This window comes from Aspergillus piperis (genome assembly GCF_003184755.1).
Source record: "Aspergillus piperis CBS 112811 unplaced genomic scaffold BO85scaffold_5, whole genome shotgun sequence".
Taxonomy (NCBI): domain Eukaryota; kingdom Fungi; phylum Ascomycota; class Eurotiomycetes; order Eurotiales; family Aspergillaceae; genus Aspergillus; species Aspergillus piperis.
The window spans coordinates 1,503,213-1,517,754 of NW_020291595.1; the positions used below are offsets into that span (position 1 = coordinate 1,503,213).

Consider the following 14,542-nt stretch of genomic DNA (forward strand, 5'->3'; position numbering starts at 1 on the left):
ACGTGAGGCAATTCGATGTTCGGTGATATATATGCATAAAGGACACTGGCATATGATATGAAGTCCTACCCCATCACCAATTGATTCTCAAACATGCGTCTATCTATTCAAATGCCAATGTACAATATATAGATCCTCTTTTAGCCCGTGACTCCCTACCATTTGTCGGATACAGATGACATGATGATTCAAAAATTTCTGTGGTATATATCCCCTTCATCACGTCAAAGCGATTGCACCGGCACCATACTGCGACTCCTCGAACGGCTCAAGGGCCACATTTTGCCAAAGAACACACCTTCTGAACAAATATGGCCAGACGATCGTCATTTGATACAATATGGTATCTCGATCTCGCGCCTCGAATAGCTTCTCCATATCCTCAAGTGGGATTTTTGCCGTCTCCCGCATGAAGGAGTGCGTCAACCCAGTAGCTACCGCAATGGCGCACATGTGCATTATTCGGCATAATGCAGTAATCAAGTCCGAAGGTCTTGGGCCGCCATCTGGGTAGTGGAAAGGGTAATACGGCTTCAAGTCTATGAGCTGCACGAGAACGCGCACAGTATTGTAAACTGATACCGTGATTGCGTATCCCTTGTCTGGTTGTAGATCATTGTCTGTTAGTGATGTGTAGTACTTTTGTTGCCCGGATTAAATCCTTTTAAAAGGCTGCAGCATTTGAATTGGGAATCCATACCCCGACAACGGTAAGGAAGAATCTCGACAGCATACACTGTGGCCACGGCGGATAGACCGGTTGACAGCAAGATTTGCATGCAAAAACGAACGAATCGCATGCTGTCAAGGTTTAGATTCAGTGGAACTATCAGAACGAATGCCTGCAACATTAATATCCGGCTCAACAAATAATGGCGCTGCCCCCATCGGTTGTAGTCCATCAACTGGAATAAACTGGCAATTATAGCGAGAGCAAAGCCGGTGGAGGAAAACATAGCCACGACTTGATAAATGTCTGTCTTGCCTAATAAATGTTCTGTTACCTGCTCAGAGGGGATCATCAGGATCCTTACGAGCATTATTGTGACTGAGTAGATGATGGCTCGCCTGGCAGACTGACTTGCACGAGATGACTCCAATGGGCTGGTGGCGTAAATGCGATAGAGGTCACGAGCGGCAACGATCTTCGAGGGCCGAGCCTTGTACAGCGCCTGAAGGGATGATGCCATGTGGCCCTGTGCGATACATTGGTATGGAGATTCTAGGGTCATATGCCGTAATGATGAGGTGAATGATATGGCGATAGGTATGATGACGATATTGATCTGGGTCACATCTCGAGGGATTGGCATAAATACTGGCAGTAAAAGGGACCTCATAAGGAGGTCAAAGGGGCCTACTACCCTGTTTGAATGTGGTGATGTTAACAGGCAGCGCTTTAACATGGAAATTGAAGACATACAGAGGCCACAATAGCATCGCGCGGCCCCGGACCGAAGCCGGGGCAAATTCCGCGAGATGTAGAGGCATGTTAAAGGATAGTGTCGCTAATGCCACTCCGACAAATAAGCGGTCGATATTGAGGAATGTCAATTCTAGCCGTCGCGAATATTGGTTACTGATCCGGAGGATAGCAAGGCATGCTCTCATTATGGCGAGACTTGATGCGGTACGAAGCGCTTGACGTCGACCCACGCCGTTACTCAGAAGCGCAGCAAGCGGGTGCTCGAGCAGTTGGATTACAACTAACAGGACACTGCTAAGCAGATTTTAGCAAGCACACGTAAGTGAGATTGAGCTGCCCTTACCCAGGATAATGAGCGGAAGAAGGTTGCCAGAACGCAGAATACTTATACAGCGGGAGGGAGGCAATCAGAACAACACTACCAAGTTAGCCAAAGTGTCAAAAGACCCCTCGATGATCGTGCAAATAAGATTACTGACTAGAGGAGACCTGCCAGAGCGCAAAACAACGAAATATTCGACCACGACAACTCCACTTTGTCATCTTGCAATGCGGTTATCTCGTCGTCGGTCAGTCCATCGACACGAGCGTAGTCGTGGGGATCGTAGGATAAAAGAGCGCCCTTTCTGATCAAGTCTCGGGAATCGTGCAGATTGTATTTAGTCACGAACTCGTCGGCTCCGAGAAGTATCTCTGCTTTGTCTAACGGAGTTGCAAAGCTTTGTTTGTCAGTCTTCAGCAGCCAATCACAGAGATAAGGCTGGAGTAGTAGTATACCTCATCGTGGTCGAGTTGTCTCCAACAGTACTGGAGCAGTAGAAAGGTTGAAGTCACGGTAGATTGCGAGTAAAGAGTAGATACACTCGTGTTGCCTGATCACTCCGCCTCACTTCCCTCCAGCTTACGTACTCCCAGCCTCGTCCAGTGAAGCAGCCTGAGGAAGAAGCAATTCTTATTCCTCGGTAACATCATCTTGGTACCTGATTCTTACTCTTCCGGTTAAATGAGATTGACTATCCAGGCAAATTTCTAGTCCACCTATGTGGAAAGGACACATTCTCGGACGCTCAGCAATAATCTGCTCGCATCAACCGTATTGCGTTCTTGCAGCTGAAAATATGCGATAGAAAGAAAGGTTGTATCTCGTGCGGGGTCTCTCATGCAAGGCCAAACTTAATCTCGATGCTTACTATCCAGAAGGATCCTGGCTGACAATAACTAGTCTCAATTAAGTTATACTGCAGAATAAAGATACAAACGTTCCCGTCCTAATGTGCCCAGATCTTTTCATGCAACCTGCTCGAAATACTTTGAAAGATCTGTATCCTTCATCAGACACTCATACTCCGAATCCGGTGCTTGTACAAGAACCTCAAAAATCCTTGTATTTTTCTCAGAGAAATTTGGGAGAATTACTACGCATGTCCCTGGGATCTTTATCTGTACTTAAAATACTACGAGTCTTATTACTGTACTTGAATTATATTTAATTATATTCTCTGCATATTAAATATTTATGAATAGATCTATATTTATTAGTTAAGATATAGTTTATTAAGATTATTTATTCAGAATAGTTAACTATTCGGTCTCCTGCTCACCCCGTGCTTAGTAATCATCTCAGACTGCTCAGAGCGTGCTCAGATATACTCAAAAAAAATAGGCCATCAATCCTCCTAGAAAATCTTGTAGATATGTTAACATTATAGTAAATTGTGTTTCTCCTTGCTGTTATAAGACCTATTTCATCAAAGTTCCGTGATATATATTTTATCAATGATGAGCATTACAATTGTGAGTATTATTGCCCCCCCCCCCAACCCGATTACTACTACACGTTTATATCTATGGTCAACAACCAATGATAATCAAATAAGTACAATTGTTAGTAACGACTTTGAAACTTTACACACTATTCGATTCCCATTATATACTCCCTCACCACGAAAGCTAGCGGCTTTAGTGTGACTGATAAGGCCCATACGGTAATGAGTGAAACTAACTAAAGTAGCACTAGTAGCAGACCTCTCCAGTCCTTGATGGAACATACTACTCAACTGTATTCAGATACTGAATGAGGCGACTACACCAGTGCTGCAATAAATCCGACGTATCAGGTTTGCATTTCCTACACCCCCATATGCAGATCTATATGCTCATAGTATAAACTGGAAGATATATATGCATCCAACGAACCAATACCACCCAATGAAAGGTCATAAAACATCATGAGATCATGTGCATTCCAAAACGAAAACGAAATAAGATCGACTTTTGTGTTTTTCCCATAGTAGCCCAATTATCTCCAAAAATGCTTGCATGCATATCAGAAAGAAAAAATAGCGTTCAAATCTGCTTCATCACTCATTTCTTCTTCCTCGACGACGAAGAGACGAGACGTTTCTTCATATGCTTCGGCATCTTATTCGCGCGCTTCTCGCGCTTCTCCTCCTTGACCTTTTGCTTGTGGTCGCGCTTCTCGTCCTTATCTTCGAATCGCTTACCGCGGGGCGCCTTCTTCGCGAAAGGATCTTTTTCTCCGTCTTCCGAGTCGGATCCCTCATCGACAGATACGCCACCGTCAGAGCCAGCTTCAGAGCCCTCTTCCTCTTCATCCTCATCATGGCCCTCTGCCTTCTTCTTCTTCTCGCCTGCGAGAAGATCCCGGTAAACGAGGTCATCGCCCTTACCGGCACGGACTTGCTCAGCGTCACGCTCAAAGTCGTACACCTGTTCCAGGGTTTGAGGGATGTATTGTTGACGGAAGACGGCGGCGTCGACTTCGGTGTCGCCTTCGGCGTTGTCATTGCGGGTGGCGAAGAGGTGCTCGATGGCTTCAAGCATTGGCTCTGCGGGTGTGACGGTGGTAGGGCCATCGCTGGAGATGACGAATTCGAAGACAGCCCGTTCGGTGAGGACGTCGACGTTCTTGCGACGGAAGAAGTCGCTGATGTTCTTGATATCCATACGCAGGAACTCCAAACTGCGGGGGTGGTCGTGTTCGACACTCTGACTGACATCGATAATGTGGAGCTTGTTCTTGTGGTAAAGCATGTTGTATTCGCTCAGATCGGCGTGGACCAGATGGCAGGTCTGGTACATCACGCGCATGTAGCCGAGCAACTCCATGTAGATATCGCGCCACTTGGCATCGGGGTCGGGGATGTTGAACTCAACGTCCTTGAGTCTAGGAGCGGCAATACCCTTGGAGTTTCCGACAAAGCCCATGACCAGGACGTGGAGGCGCAGGTGGATGGGTTCGGGGCAGGGGATGCCGGCAGCGTAGATACGGCGCAGGTTACGCATTTCCTTCTCCGCCCACAGCTTGACCATTGCCCGGTTGTTGCTCTTGCTGTATCCTTGTCTGAAACGGAATTCACCAGTGACATACTTGTCTCTGTCCTTGAAGACCAGGATGCTCGTCTTGTAGACCTTAATGGCGCGGTGGAGGGGCGTCTCCTCGTTATCGGGGTATGAGATGGAGTAGTAGACGTTGGCTTCTTTACCGGTCGACAGACATCCGTGAATCTCGGAGACAATCTCTCGGTTGATCATCTGTAGCAGGATCATACGTGTGCGGGGATCCAGCACCTGCTCGGAGGTAGCGCGGTCCGCCCTGTCGCCACCCCGATCACCACGGGTCGCCATGCCTGACTGCATATCGTCCAACTTGATCTTGCCGGCATGTTTCGTCAATGACTTCACTTGATCGTCCACGGAGGCGCGAGTGTTGACAGACGGTTTCTGGGTGTTCGTCTTCGGTAAGGTCCACTTGGGAGTGTTGGGGTCCGCAGAGAGCTCGTTCGTTTTGCGCTGGCGATTGTAGGATTTCGTAAGATCGGCGGGGTTCGACGAGGTGAAGTCTTCTTCATCGAGTTCTTCCTCAAAGATATCATCGTAGTAGTCATCCTCTTCGTCTTCGTTTTGTTGCGCCGCAGAGTCTTGCCCCGCCATAGCGGGGAGGGAGCCGTCTGGGTTGACATATCCCTGGTTGGGGATATAGGTGTGCGCCGGGTTCAAGCCATCAGCCAAGCCAGACGCTTGCGCGTCAGCATTCGGAGCAGCCATGACTGAATGTAAAGGGGTGAAAATCGAATGTGTGTAGAAGCGAAGTCTTGCAATTGATCTGAAAAAAACGGGTACCTTTTGGGTGTGGGACAGGCAGATGGCTCACCGCCCGGCAGAACCCCGCGGGCTTCCCAAATGGAAGTAAACGCGTGCAAAAGATCCGGAGCTGATCGCCTCGATAACGCGTGGCTCTCCCCCAAAGTCAGCTTCGTCGCATGTCAAGCATCGACCCCAGCAACCTCCGTGCGCATCCATCCACCTCGCCGCCCTGCTCCGTCTAGTCAGGGCCTAGGCTCCTGATATCTTTCGCCTCGGGCGCGTGATGACTGGGTTGTTGTAATTGCCCCGATTCCTCGTGTCGCGCGTGCTTCGTCAAGATGTACGTTAAACAGATCATTATTCAAGGCTTTAAAAGGTATCTTGCGAGAGTGTACCCATGATGCTTCAGTGCGCCTTCCGGCTGACTGCAATTGCCTTACAGCTACAAGGACCAGACGGTCATCGAGCCATTCTCCCCGAAGCATAATGTCATCGTAGGTCGCAATGGCTCCGGAAAGAGTAACTTCTTCGCGGCCATTCGTTTCGTCCTCAGCGATGCTTACACCCACCTGGGCCGAGAGGAACGCCAGGCCCTTCTTCACGTGCGTATCCCGTCGCAAGAACCAATACTGAGAGGCTTACAAAAGGATAGGAAGGTTCGGGGTCCGCTGTAATGTCGGCTTACGTTGAAATCATCTTTGACAACTCTGACGATCGGTTTCCCACTGGCAAACCGGAAGTGGTCCTTCGCCGCACCATCGGACTGAAGAAGGATGAATACACGCTTGACCGCAAGAATGCGACGAAGTCCGATGTGATGAACCTGCTCGAATCTGCCGGGTTCTCCCGTTCGAACCCCTACTACATCGTGCCTCAGGGTCGTGTCACGGCTCTGACTAACATGAAGGACTCTGAACGTCTCAACCTTTTGAAGGAAGTCGCGGGAACTCAGGTATATGAAGCGCGCCGCGCGGAGTCATTGAAGATTATGCACGAAACGAACAACAAGCGATCCAAGATCGACGAGCTACTGGACTTCATCAACGAGCGTCTTGCGGAGCTGGAAGAAGAAAAGGACGAGTTGCGAAACTACCAGGATAAGGACAAGGAGCGCAGATGCTTGGAATACACAATCTACTCTCGCGAACAACAAGAAATCTCCAGTTTCTTGGACAGTCTTGAAGAACAGCGTCAAACCGGCGTCGAGGACACCGATCTCAACCGTGACCGCTTCATCCAAGGAGAGAAGGAAATGGCCCAGATCGATGCTGAGATTGCCGAATGCAAGCAGCAGATCGAGTTCCTGAAGGTGGACAAGGCACAGCTGGAGGATGAGCGTCGTGAGGCCTCCAAGGCCCTTGCACAGGTGGAACTGCAGGCAAAATCACAATCGGACAATCAAGTCGCCGCTCAAGCCTCGAAGCTACGCCGCGACGAAGACCTGAAGGCCGTTCAGAGTGCCATCCAGGAACGTGAGCAAGAGCTGCAGCAATTGATGCCCCAGTTCAACGCCGCCAAGGATCAGGAGGATACTGTCAAGACGCAGCTTACCGAGGCAGAGACCGCCCGTCAGCGACTATATGCCAAGCAAGGTCGTAACTCTCGCTTCCGTAACAAGAGTGAGCGCGACAAGTGGCTGCAAGCAGCGATCAAGGATAACTACGCTTCTATCACTTCTGTCCAAGGTGTATTGGCACAGACACAGGAGGATATCAAGGAACTCGAAAACGACATAGCACTTCTGGAACCGGAGAGCGAGCGCTTGCGCAAGCAGATCGATGGCAGAGGCGACACAATCCATTCTGTCGAGCAGCAAGTGCAATCTGCGAAGGATGAGAGAGACCGGCTGATGGATCAGAGAAAGTATGTATTCCGTGATGCTCTAACCGTTTACTATACCATGAATGTGATTAGCTGACGATGTGCTAGGGAATTGTGGAGAGAAGAAGCTAAGCTGGATTCGATCTTGTCGAATGCCTCCCACGAAGTGGAGCGTGCCGAGCGCAATTTGTCCCAGATGATGGACCACAATACGAGCCGTGGCATTGCTGCTGTCCGGAGAATCAAGCGCCAGTACAACCTCGAGGGAGTGTATGGCACGCTAGCGGAGCTATTCGAAGTTAGTGATAGGTACCGGACCTCTGTCGAGGTCACAGCGGGCCAGAGTCTGTTCCACTATGTCGTCGACACGGATGAAACCGCCACGAAGGTGCTCGAGATCCTTCAGCAGGAGAAGGCTGGCAGAGTTACTTTCATGCCCTTGAACAGACTACGATCTCGACCCATCAACATGCCCAGGGCAAGTGACACGATTCCTATGATCGAGAAGCTTCAGTACGACTCCAAATATGAGAAGGCATTTGTTCACGTGTTTGGAAAGACCATCATCTGCCCGAACCTTCAGGTCGCCTCCCAATATGCCCGCAGTCACGGTGTCAATGCAATCACTCCTGAGGGAGACCGTTCGGATAAGAGAGGTGCCCTTACCGGTGGTTTCCACGATTCACGACAGTCCCGCCTTGATGCAGTGAAGAACCTCGCTAAGTGGAGGGATGAGTATGAGACCAAGAAGAACCGTGGTTCTGAGATTCGAAAGGAGCTCGAGCAGCTGGACCAGCTCATCACGAGATCGGTCGGCGAGCTCCAGAAGCTGGAACAACAGAGACACCAGGTGCAAAACAGCAGTGGACCTATGCGGCAAGAGCTACGGGCCAAGCGCGACCTTCTGCAGAAGAAGAATGACAACCTTGATGCGAAGCGACGGGCGCTTCGCAACATCGAAGGCAACCTGGCAGCGGTGACTGACCAGGTTGGCGCATACGAGGCGGAACTGTCATCGCCTTTCCAGAAAGCGCTCAGCAATGAAGAAGAGGCGCGCTTAGAGGAGCTCAACAACACAGCTCAAAATCTTCGGCGACAGTACCAGGAGCTTTCCAGCCAGCGCAGTGAGCTCGAGGGAAGAAAATCCATCCTCGAGGTCGAATTGCGCGAGAACCTGAACCCCCGCCTTGACCAGCTTGTCGGCCAGGACATGGATTTGGCAGACGACGACAGCCAAGGCAACCTGAAGGAGACACAGCGCGAAATGAAGCGCCTTCACAAGGCACTGGAGAAACTCGGCCAGCGTCTCCAGCAGGTTGACGAGTCCATCGATCAGGCCAACGCTCGCGTGGGCGACCTGCAACAGAGGAATGCAGAGACACGGCGAGAGCTGGAAGAACTGGCCAAGTCCATCGAGAAGCACCAGCGGCGCATGGAGAAGAGCATGCAGAAGAAGGCTGCCTTGACGAAGCAAGCCGCTGAGTGCGCTTCCAATATCCGTGACCTGGGAGTCCTCCCAGACGAGGCTTTTACCAAGTACAAGAACACCGATTCTAATGCCGTGGTCAAGAAGCTTCACAAGGTCAACGAGAGTCTCAAGAAGTACTCCCATGTCAACAAGAAGGCGTTTGAGCAATACAACAACTTCACCAAGCAGCGAGAGGCGCTGACAAGCCGAAGGGAAGAACTCGAAGCTTCCGAGAAATCCATCGACGACCTCATCAACGTGCTCGACCAGCGAAAGGACGAGGCCATCGAACGAACCTTCAAGCAGGTCTCCCGCGAGTTTGCCAATGTCTTCGAGAAGCTCGTCCCCGCTGGCCGTGGACGTCTGATCATCCAGCGTAAGACTGACCGCGCCCTTCGGCAACCAGACGAAGTCGATTCCGAGGACGAGGAGGCTCGCGAGAGCGTCGAGAACTACGTTGGAGTAGGCATCAGCGTCAGTTTCAACAGCAAGCATGATGAACAGCAGCGTATCCAGCAGCTCAGTGGTGGACAAAAGAGTGAGTGACCACCGTTCTTATATTGATCAATCCTCCCTACTAACCCATCACCAGGTCTTTGCGCCCTCGCCCTAGTCTTTGCCATCCAAGCCTGCGATCCCGCCCCTTTCTACCTGTTCGACGAGATCGACGCCAACCTCGATGCCCAGTACCGAACTGCCGTGGCCCAGATGCTCAAGTCTATCTCCGACTCGACCAACGGCCAATTCATCTGCACCACTTTCCGACCCGAGATGTTGCACGTAGCCGAGAAGTGCTACGGCGTCAGCTTCCGGCAGAAGGCTAGTACGATTGACGTTGTGTCGAGAGAAGAAGCCTTGAAGTTCGTGGAGGAGCAGAAGTCGTGAAAATAGCGCCGTGGTAGTTCCAACTGATGTGCTGCTGCTTTAATGATGACCTGGGATGTTGGGTTGCAGGCGTATATGATTTGATGGGCTTCTTATTTGTTCTTATCTAGTTTTGCCTTCTGATGTTGTCTGAGACAAGCGCACGATGAATGGTGACACTTGTGTGGCTTTCTTAGTTTATACTGCTGCCTCTGTTATGTACGCTACAGGTCCGGTCGATTTCTTTTTCGATTGATTCGAGATTCCCAATCTTAAGTTCTTCTTTTCAAGTTCTATTGGCGTTTTATCCAATTGCGTCTGTATTGATCTATCTCGTGAATGATGTCTTCGCTCCTCCACTCATCTATCTGTCTTAACTATCCCCATCCTGTATATCAAAACCTCACATCAACTGCAAAATAATTACCGCGTAACCCCCTCCTCCCCGGTCCACTCAACCAACAACCTCTCTGACACATCCCTGACCAAGACATGAACATGTTCTAAACTCCTGACACTCTGCAACGCCGCCCAATTCTTAAACCACAGCACCCGATCCCTCGCCTCCGCCTCACTCACCCCTTCATCCCTCACCACTGCATCCACAAACGTCCTTTGCACAAACGCCTCGATCAACGCCCGCGACTCATCCGTCACGTCCCCGTTCTCTTCCTTAACGGCCACGGGGGTCCGCAACCACACTACAATATGCGAGATCCCCGGCGCGAGACCGTAGGGCCAGTCGTTGCGCAGGATCTTGTAATCGGATGGGTCTGCGAACGGGATGGGGTTTTTGTAGGGGAAGGAGCTGGTGGTGGTGCTGGTTTCTGTGCTTGTGGTGATGGAGGAAGTTGGGGTGGATGTGGATGGGGTGGTGGTAGTGGATGATGAAGATGGGGAAGAGGGGATAGTAGCAGTCCAACCTAGACGCTTCTGGCAGATGTAGTTTGTGATAGAGCCGTATTGTTGCTTGGTTTTATGTGACCAGGATAGGTAGCGGGTTAGATCGGAGGGTTTCCGTTTTAGGATGCCGAGATCGTTGCGTGCTGGGGGGATCGGGTTAGTTAGGAGTAGGTGTAGGTAGGGAGGGTTTGGTTGGGTTGCGGGGTAAAAGGGGAAGAGAGAGAGAGAGAGAGAGTTTAGGGTCAGGGACTGGAATGCGGAACCATTGGGTATTGGTTGATAGATGGATGGAATGATCGAGATGGATTCGAGGAATGGATGGATGGATGGATGGTAGGAGGGCGCGGGGGAGGGAAGGTGAGCATGTGAGGGGTAGGATAGTAAGAGTAAGTAGTTCTCTCTTCCTCTCTCTCTCTCTCTTTGCCTCTCACTCTACTGTATGTTTAACCACCCAAGGGAGATTCTGGATAGTGGAAATCACCTACCGATGATGGACTTGAGATCCTCCCAGTCATGAAGCACAAACTCCTCGTCGGTCTGCGCGAGAACTTGACGATCAACCTCGGTCAGGTTGAAGGCCGGAGGTTCCTCGGAAGCCATGGCTTTTTGTCGGCCGGTTTAGATGTGTCTATGAGACTGTGTGAAAGAAGGATTGACTAGACTAGCGGACAGTTGATAGGCTCCACTGAAGGATCAGTTGAGCTAGCTAAAGAGGACGGAATTATTTGTCGAGATAGGAAAAAGAAGAAGAGCGAGGGAATTGTGAACGAAGAAGGGAATGGTTACCCCAGGAAAGCAAATCCCCAACGGGACTGATTCCGCGCACTATATGAGTTGGCTTGTTCACATGCTGACTGTGTGAGACTTCTCCGCACTTCGGAAATGTGATTGATATTGCCATGATATTTGTTGATTATTCTCTGGTCATCGTGGTTATAATCAATTCATGACAGAAGTTCATATTCCTTCTATTGTACTTTAATCATTATCTCCATCGATAATCAATTGATTTTGCCTCAACAAACTTATCGATAAGCCGATCCAGTGGCCCGATCGGGACTGTCTTCCCGTGACCGACACCGAAAATTACCGTCACAAAACCCGACTCTCTCCTCATCTCCTCACATCCTCTCCCTCTCATTACTTACCTCTCCCTCCTCCTCTTCCCTCTTCCCCCCCTCATTCCTCCCCTTTGCTCCTTTTCTGTTTTCTATTCCTTTTCAAGTTCCCTAGGGGTTGCTGGAGTAATTGCCAACATGAGGTATGTGCGCGTGCTACTCGCTCCGCGATTGACGGGTGGCTAACAAAAGTTATCGCAAAACAGTGCTTTCTCCCCCGACAACATTACCGGGGCCTTCATACCCTCGGCCCTCTTTGTCGCCGGAACTTTCTTCTTCAAGCAGGAATTGACCCCCTTTGCCGTCGCTCTGGCCGCGGTCCTGGTCGGCTGGAAGGTCTTCAACAACAGTATGTACAGGAGTCGCCGATCGTATGACTTTACTTGCGGTCTTCTGACATGTCCCAACAATTTCTTTAGAGCCCAGAAAGGTCCTCAACCCCGGTGATTTCCAGCACTTCACCCTGAAGGAGAAGAACGACATTTCCCACAATGTCACTGTCTACCGTTTCGCCTTGCCCCGTCCTACCGATATCCTGGGTCTGCCCATCGGTCAGCACATCTCGCTTGCCGCCACCATTGGCGGTAAGGAGGTTGTCCGCTCCTACACCCCCATCTCCTCCGACAACGAGGCTGGTTACTTCGATCTCCTTGTCAAGGCCTACCCCCAGGGTAACATCTCCAAGTACTTGACCACCCTGGAGGTTGGTCAGACCATGAAGGTCCGTGGCCCCAAGGGCGCCATGGTGTACACCCCCAACATGTGCCGTCACATTGGTATGATCGCTGGTGGTACTGGTATCACCCCCATGTACCAGATCATCAAGGCTATTATCCGCAACCGTCCCCGTAACGGTGGAAACGACACCACCCAGGTTGACTTGATCTTCGCCAACGTGAACCCCGACGATATTCTCATGAAGGAAGAGCTCGAGCAGCTGGCCAAGGAGGACGACGGCTTCCGCATCTACTACGTCCTCAACAACCCCCCCGAGGGCTGGACCGGTGGTGTTGGTTTCGTCACCCCTGACATGATCAAGGTTTGTTGAATCTTCAGTCAGTGTCTTCCAGCACGGCCCACTAACTGAACCCTTTAGGAGCGCCTTCCTGCCCCCGCTAGCGACATCAAGATCCTGCTCTGCGGTCCTCCCCCCATGGTTAGCGCCATGAAGAAGGCTACCGAGTCTCTCGGATACACCAAGGCTCGTCCCGTCAGCAAGCTCGAGGACCAGATCTTCTGCTTCTAAGGCAGCAAGGAGAAATGACTTCTTTGAGCGAATTGGCAGATAACATAGATTGTCTCTGCCTCACAGATTCCGGTAATTGATAGATTGTCGATAGAAAGGCCCGTTACGGGCCGACCGTTGGTCATCTGGGTGCTTGATAAACGGTGTCATGAGTCAATGCGAGAAGACCAAGAACTTCCATTTCGGATACAACATACATGATATTATTTGCAGAGCGCGCGTGCGTCAAACAACATCTTTTTAGGTATTGTATGATTACGTCTATCAAGACTGCTGTACTTCCACCATCGAATCCACCATAGCCAGAAACTTCTGTTGGTATTCGTCGGCCGTCGTCGTAATTGTCATTGGCCCCTGGCGACCAATGACATTGAATGTCTGAATTACCCCCGTCATGGCCTGGGCGTGCAATTTGTGTCTTGCCCAGAAGAAATCCAACAACACGGCACGATACTTCCATTTGCCATCCGCAGACTCTACGCCGATGCGCCACGGAGCATGCCTACCAACAACCTCGGGCTGCGAGGAGGCTGGAAACCGTATGAGGAAAAGAGAGTAATCAACTGCATTGGACGAGCGGAGAAAGTCCGTGTCAGCTTTCAAGACTTGCTTCAGGGACTCGTATTGTTCTTGCGACAGCCGGATCTTGTCGTCAAATTGATCAGCAAGCTTCCGCAATGTGTCTTCGCTGACCAATGGTTCGGGCACCAAGTCCCGCTCTGGATAGAAATAGTCAATGGGCTTAAGATCGTATTTCTCCCATTGATCGGCGTTTGGGTCCTCGGTCTTCCCGTACAGAATATTATCCATGATGATGTGATGGGCTGGCGTGGACCCTATCAGGCTCCCGACCGTCTGATATGGTGCATATACATAGTCTGTAATCCATACCAATAAAGAATCGCGATGGGCACTCATATATTCGTAGTATGGCTCGAGCAAATCCTCACGGAAGAAGGAATGTTCAGAGTGACGGGGGAGGCTCTTGACGAGAAACTTGCCATTGGAGGTCTGAAAGAAGGTCTATCAAAGCATTCCATTAGTACACCCGCACTTTCCATGATCTTCTGATTGTGTTCATACCGATCCTGACATCCCAAGATCGCCCATTGGTTTCAATGGGACAGTCTTCTTCTCATCTCGGAAGCTCGCCTTGTACTCGTTCTCGTCAATCTCCCACGTCTCGCTGCGCAGCTTTCGAAACAGATGGCTCCCATATCGGAAAAGCTTGATGTAGAAGATGCTGAAGAAGGCTAGGATGCGCCCTATGAGGGTCTTCCGAAAGGTGGCTGGGTCGCGGAATAGGGCGAGTTGGATAGACTTGGATAGGGCCTTTTGACGACGACTACTACCCATGGCCGCGGAGGATATCGATGATAGAGAACGAAATAGATCGTTGATGATGGGACATGGCTGTTTGGAGGCTTAATATGGAATTAAGAGAAGAATGGCCAGGTTTGGGACACGAGGTTGCGTTGCTGGCGCTGCACAGAACCGTGACGTCAGAGAAGGGGGTGGTCTCATATCCGCTCACATGACCATACATGAGGGTTTGAGAGAGAAGGGGAGAGATCAGGGTTAGCAGCAGT

General features: G+C 50.5%; 7 protein-coding genes across 7 annotated transcripts; 2 read left to right on the forward strand and 5 right to left on the reverse strand.

Annotated features, from left to right (window-relative positions):
* Positions 1-77: 77 nt before the first annotated feature.
* BO85DRAFT_253924 (uncharacterized protein) lies at positions 78-1,511 on the reverse strand. The gene is made up of 3 exons (XM_025654961.1): positions 1,082-1,511; positions 701-964; positions 78-602 (listed from the first exon to the last, which is right to left on the reverse strand). Exons 1-3 carry the CDS (start codon positions 1,419-1,421, stop codon positions 220-222), a joined length of 987 nt encoding a protein of 328 aa, XP_025517857.1. The 5' UTR covers positions 1,422-1,511; the 3' UTR covers positions 78-219.
* On the reverse strand, positions 1,473-2,452 carry BO85DRAFT_253884 (uncharacterized protein). The gene is made up of 5 exons (XM_025654960.1): positions 2,204-2,452; positions 1,906-2,145; positions 1,770-1,844; positions 1,712-1,717; positions 1,473-1,640 (listed from the first exon to the last, which is right to left on the reverse strand). Exons 1-5 carry the CDS (start codon positions 2,206-2,208, stop codon positions 1,577-1,579), a joined length of 390 nt encoding a protein of 129 aa, XP_025517858.1. The 5' UTR covers positions 2,209-2,452; the 3' UTR covers positions 1,473-1,576.
* A 1,079-nt stretch (positions 2,453-3,531) lies between these two features.
* Positions 3,532-5,523, reverse strand: BO85DRAFT_476533 (serine/threonine-protein kinase RIO1). Its single transcript, XM_025662786.1, has one exon. It carries the CDS (start codon positions 5,492-5,494, stop codon positions 3,791-3,793), a length of 1,704 nt encoding a protein of 567 aa, XP_025517859.1. The 5' UTR covers positions 5,495-5,523; the 3' UTR covers positions 3,532-3,790.
* A 348-nt stretch (positions 5,524-5,871) lies between these two features.
* Positions 5,872-9,707, forward strand: BO85DRAFT_366976 (chromosome segregation protein SMC; the record flags this gene model as incomplete). The annotated part of the gene is made up of 5 exons (XM_025655802.1): positions 5,872-5,909; positions 5,976-6,135; positions 6,186-7,396; positions 7,463-9,360; positions 9,415-9,707. The coding sequence occupies 5 exons, from the start codon at positions 5,872-5,874 to the stop codon at positions 9,705-9,707; spliced, it is 3,600 nt and encodes a 1,199-aa protein (XP_025517860.1).
* Positions 9,708-10,109: 402 nt separating this feature from the next.
* Positions 10,110-11,189, reverse strand: BO85DRAFT_367453 (GIG1 family protein; the record flags this gene model as incomplete). Its single annotated transcript, XM_025655816.1, has 2 exons — positions 10,110-10,732; positions 11,075-11,189. 2 exons carry the CDS (start codon positions 11,187-11,189, stop codon positions 10,110-10,112), a joined length of 738 nt encoding a protein of 245 aa, XP_025517861.1.
* Positions 11,190-11,463: 274 nt separating this feature from the next.
* Positions 11,464-13,085, forward strand: BO85DRAFT_254143 (cytochrome b5 reductase family protein). The gene is made up of 4 exons (XM_025654962.1): positions 11,464-11,850; positions 11,914-12,056; positions 12,127-12,746; positions 12,804-13,085. Exons 1-4 carry the CDS (start codon positions 11,846-11,848, stop codon positions 12,951-12,953), a joined length of 918 nt encoding a protein of 305 aa, XP_025517862.1. The 5' UTR covers positions 11,464-11,845; the 3' UTR covers positions 12,954-13,085.
* Positions 13,086-13,217: 132 nt separating this feature from the next.
* BO85DRAFT_368265 (phosphatidylinositol phosphate kinase family protein) lies at positions 13,218-14,309 on the reverse strand (the record flags this gene model as incomplete). The annotated part of the gene is made up of 2 exons (XM_025655858.1): positions 13,218-13,976; positions 14,037-14,309. 2 exons carry the CDS (start codon positions 14,307-14,309, stop codon positions 13,218-13,220), a joined length of 1,032 nt encoding a protein of 343 aa, XP_025517863.1.
* Between the last annotated feature and the right edge of the window lie 233 nt (positions 14,310-14,542).

Bases quoted from the DNA above. Each gene is read 5' to 3' on its own strand.
- BO85DRAFT_254143 (XM_025654962.1), top strand. The intron at 12,057-12,126 runs GTATGTACAGGA...CAATTTCTTTAG, and splicing joins CTGGAAGGTCTTCAACAACA to AGCCCAGAAAGGTCCTCAAC. The intron at 12,747-12,803 runs GTTTGTTGAATC...TGAACCCTTTAG, and splicing joins TCACCCCTGACATGATCAAG to GAGCGCCTTCCTGCCCCCGC.
- BO85DRAFT_476533 (XM_025662786.1), bottom strand. From the start codon at position 5,494: ATGGCTGCTCCGAATGCTGACGCGCAAGCGTCTGGCTTGGCTGATGGC.
- BO85DRAFT_253924 (XM_025654961.1), bottom strand. From the start codon at position 1,421: ATGTCTTCAATTTCCATGTTAAAGCGCTGCCTGTTAACATCACCACAT. The intron at 965-1,081 runs GTCAGTCTGCCA...ACATTTATCAAG, and splicing joins ATTGGAGTCATCTCGTGCAA to TCGTGGCTATGTTTTCCTCC. The intron at 603-700 runs GTATGGATTCCC...ATCTACAACCAG, and splicing joins TCTTCCTTACCGTTGTCGGG to ACAAGGGATACGCAATCACG.
- BO85DRAFT_253884 (XM_025654960.1), bottom strand. The intron at 1,845-1,905 runs GTCAGTAATCTT...CTAACTTGGTAG, and splicing joins GCTCTGGCAGGTCTCCTCTA to TGTTGTTCTGATTGCCTCCC.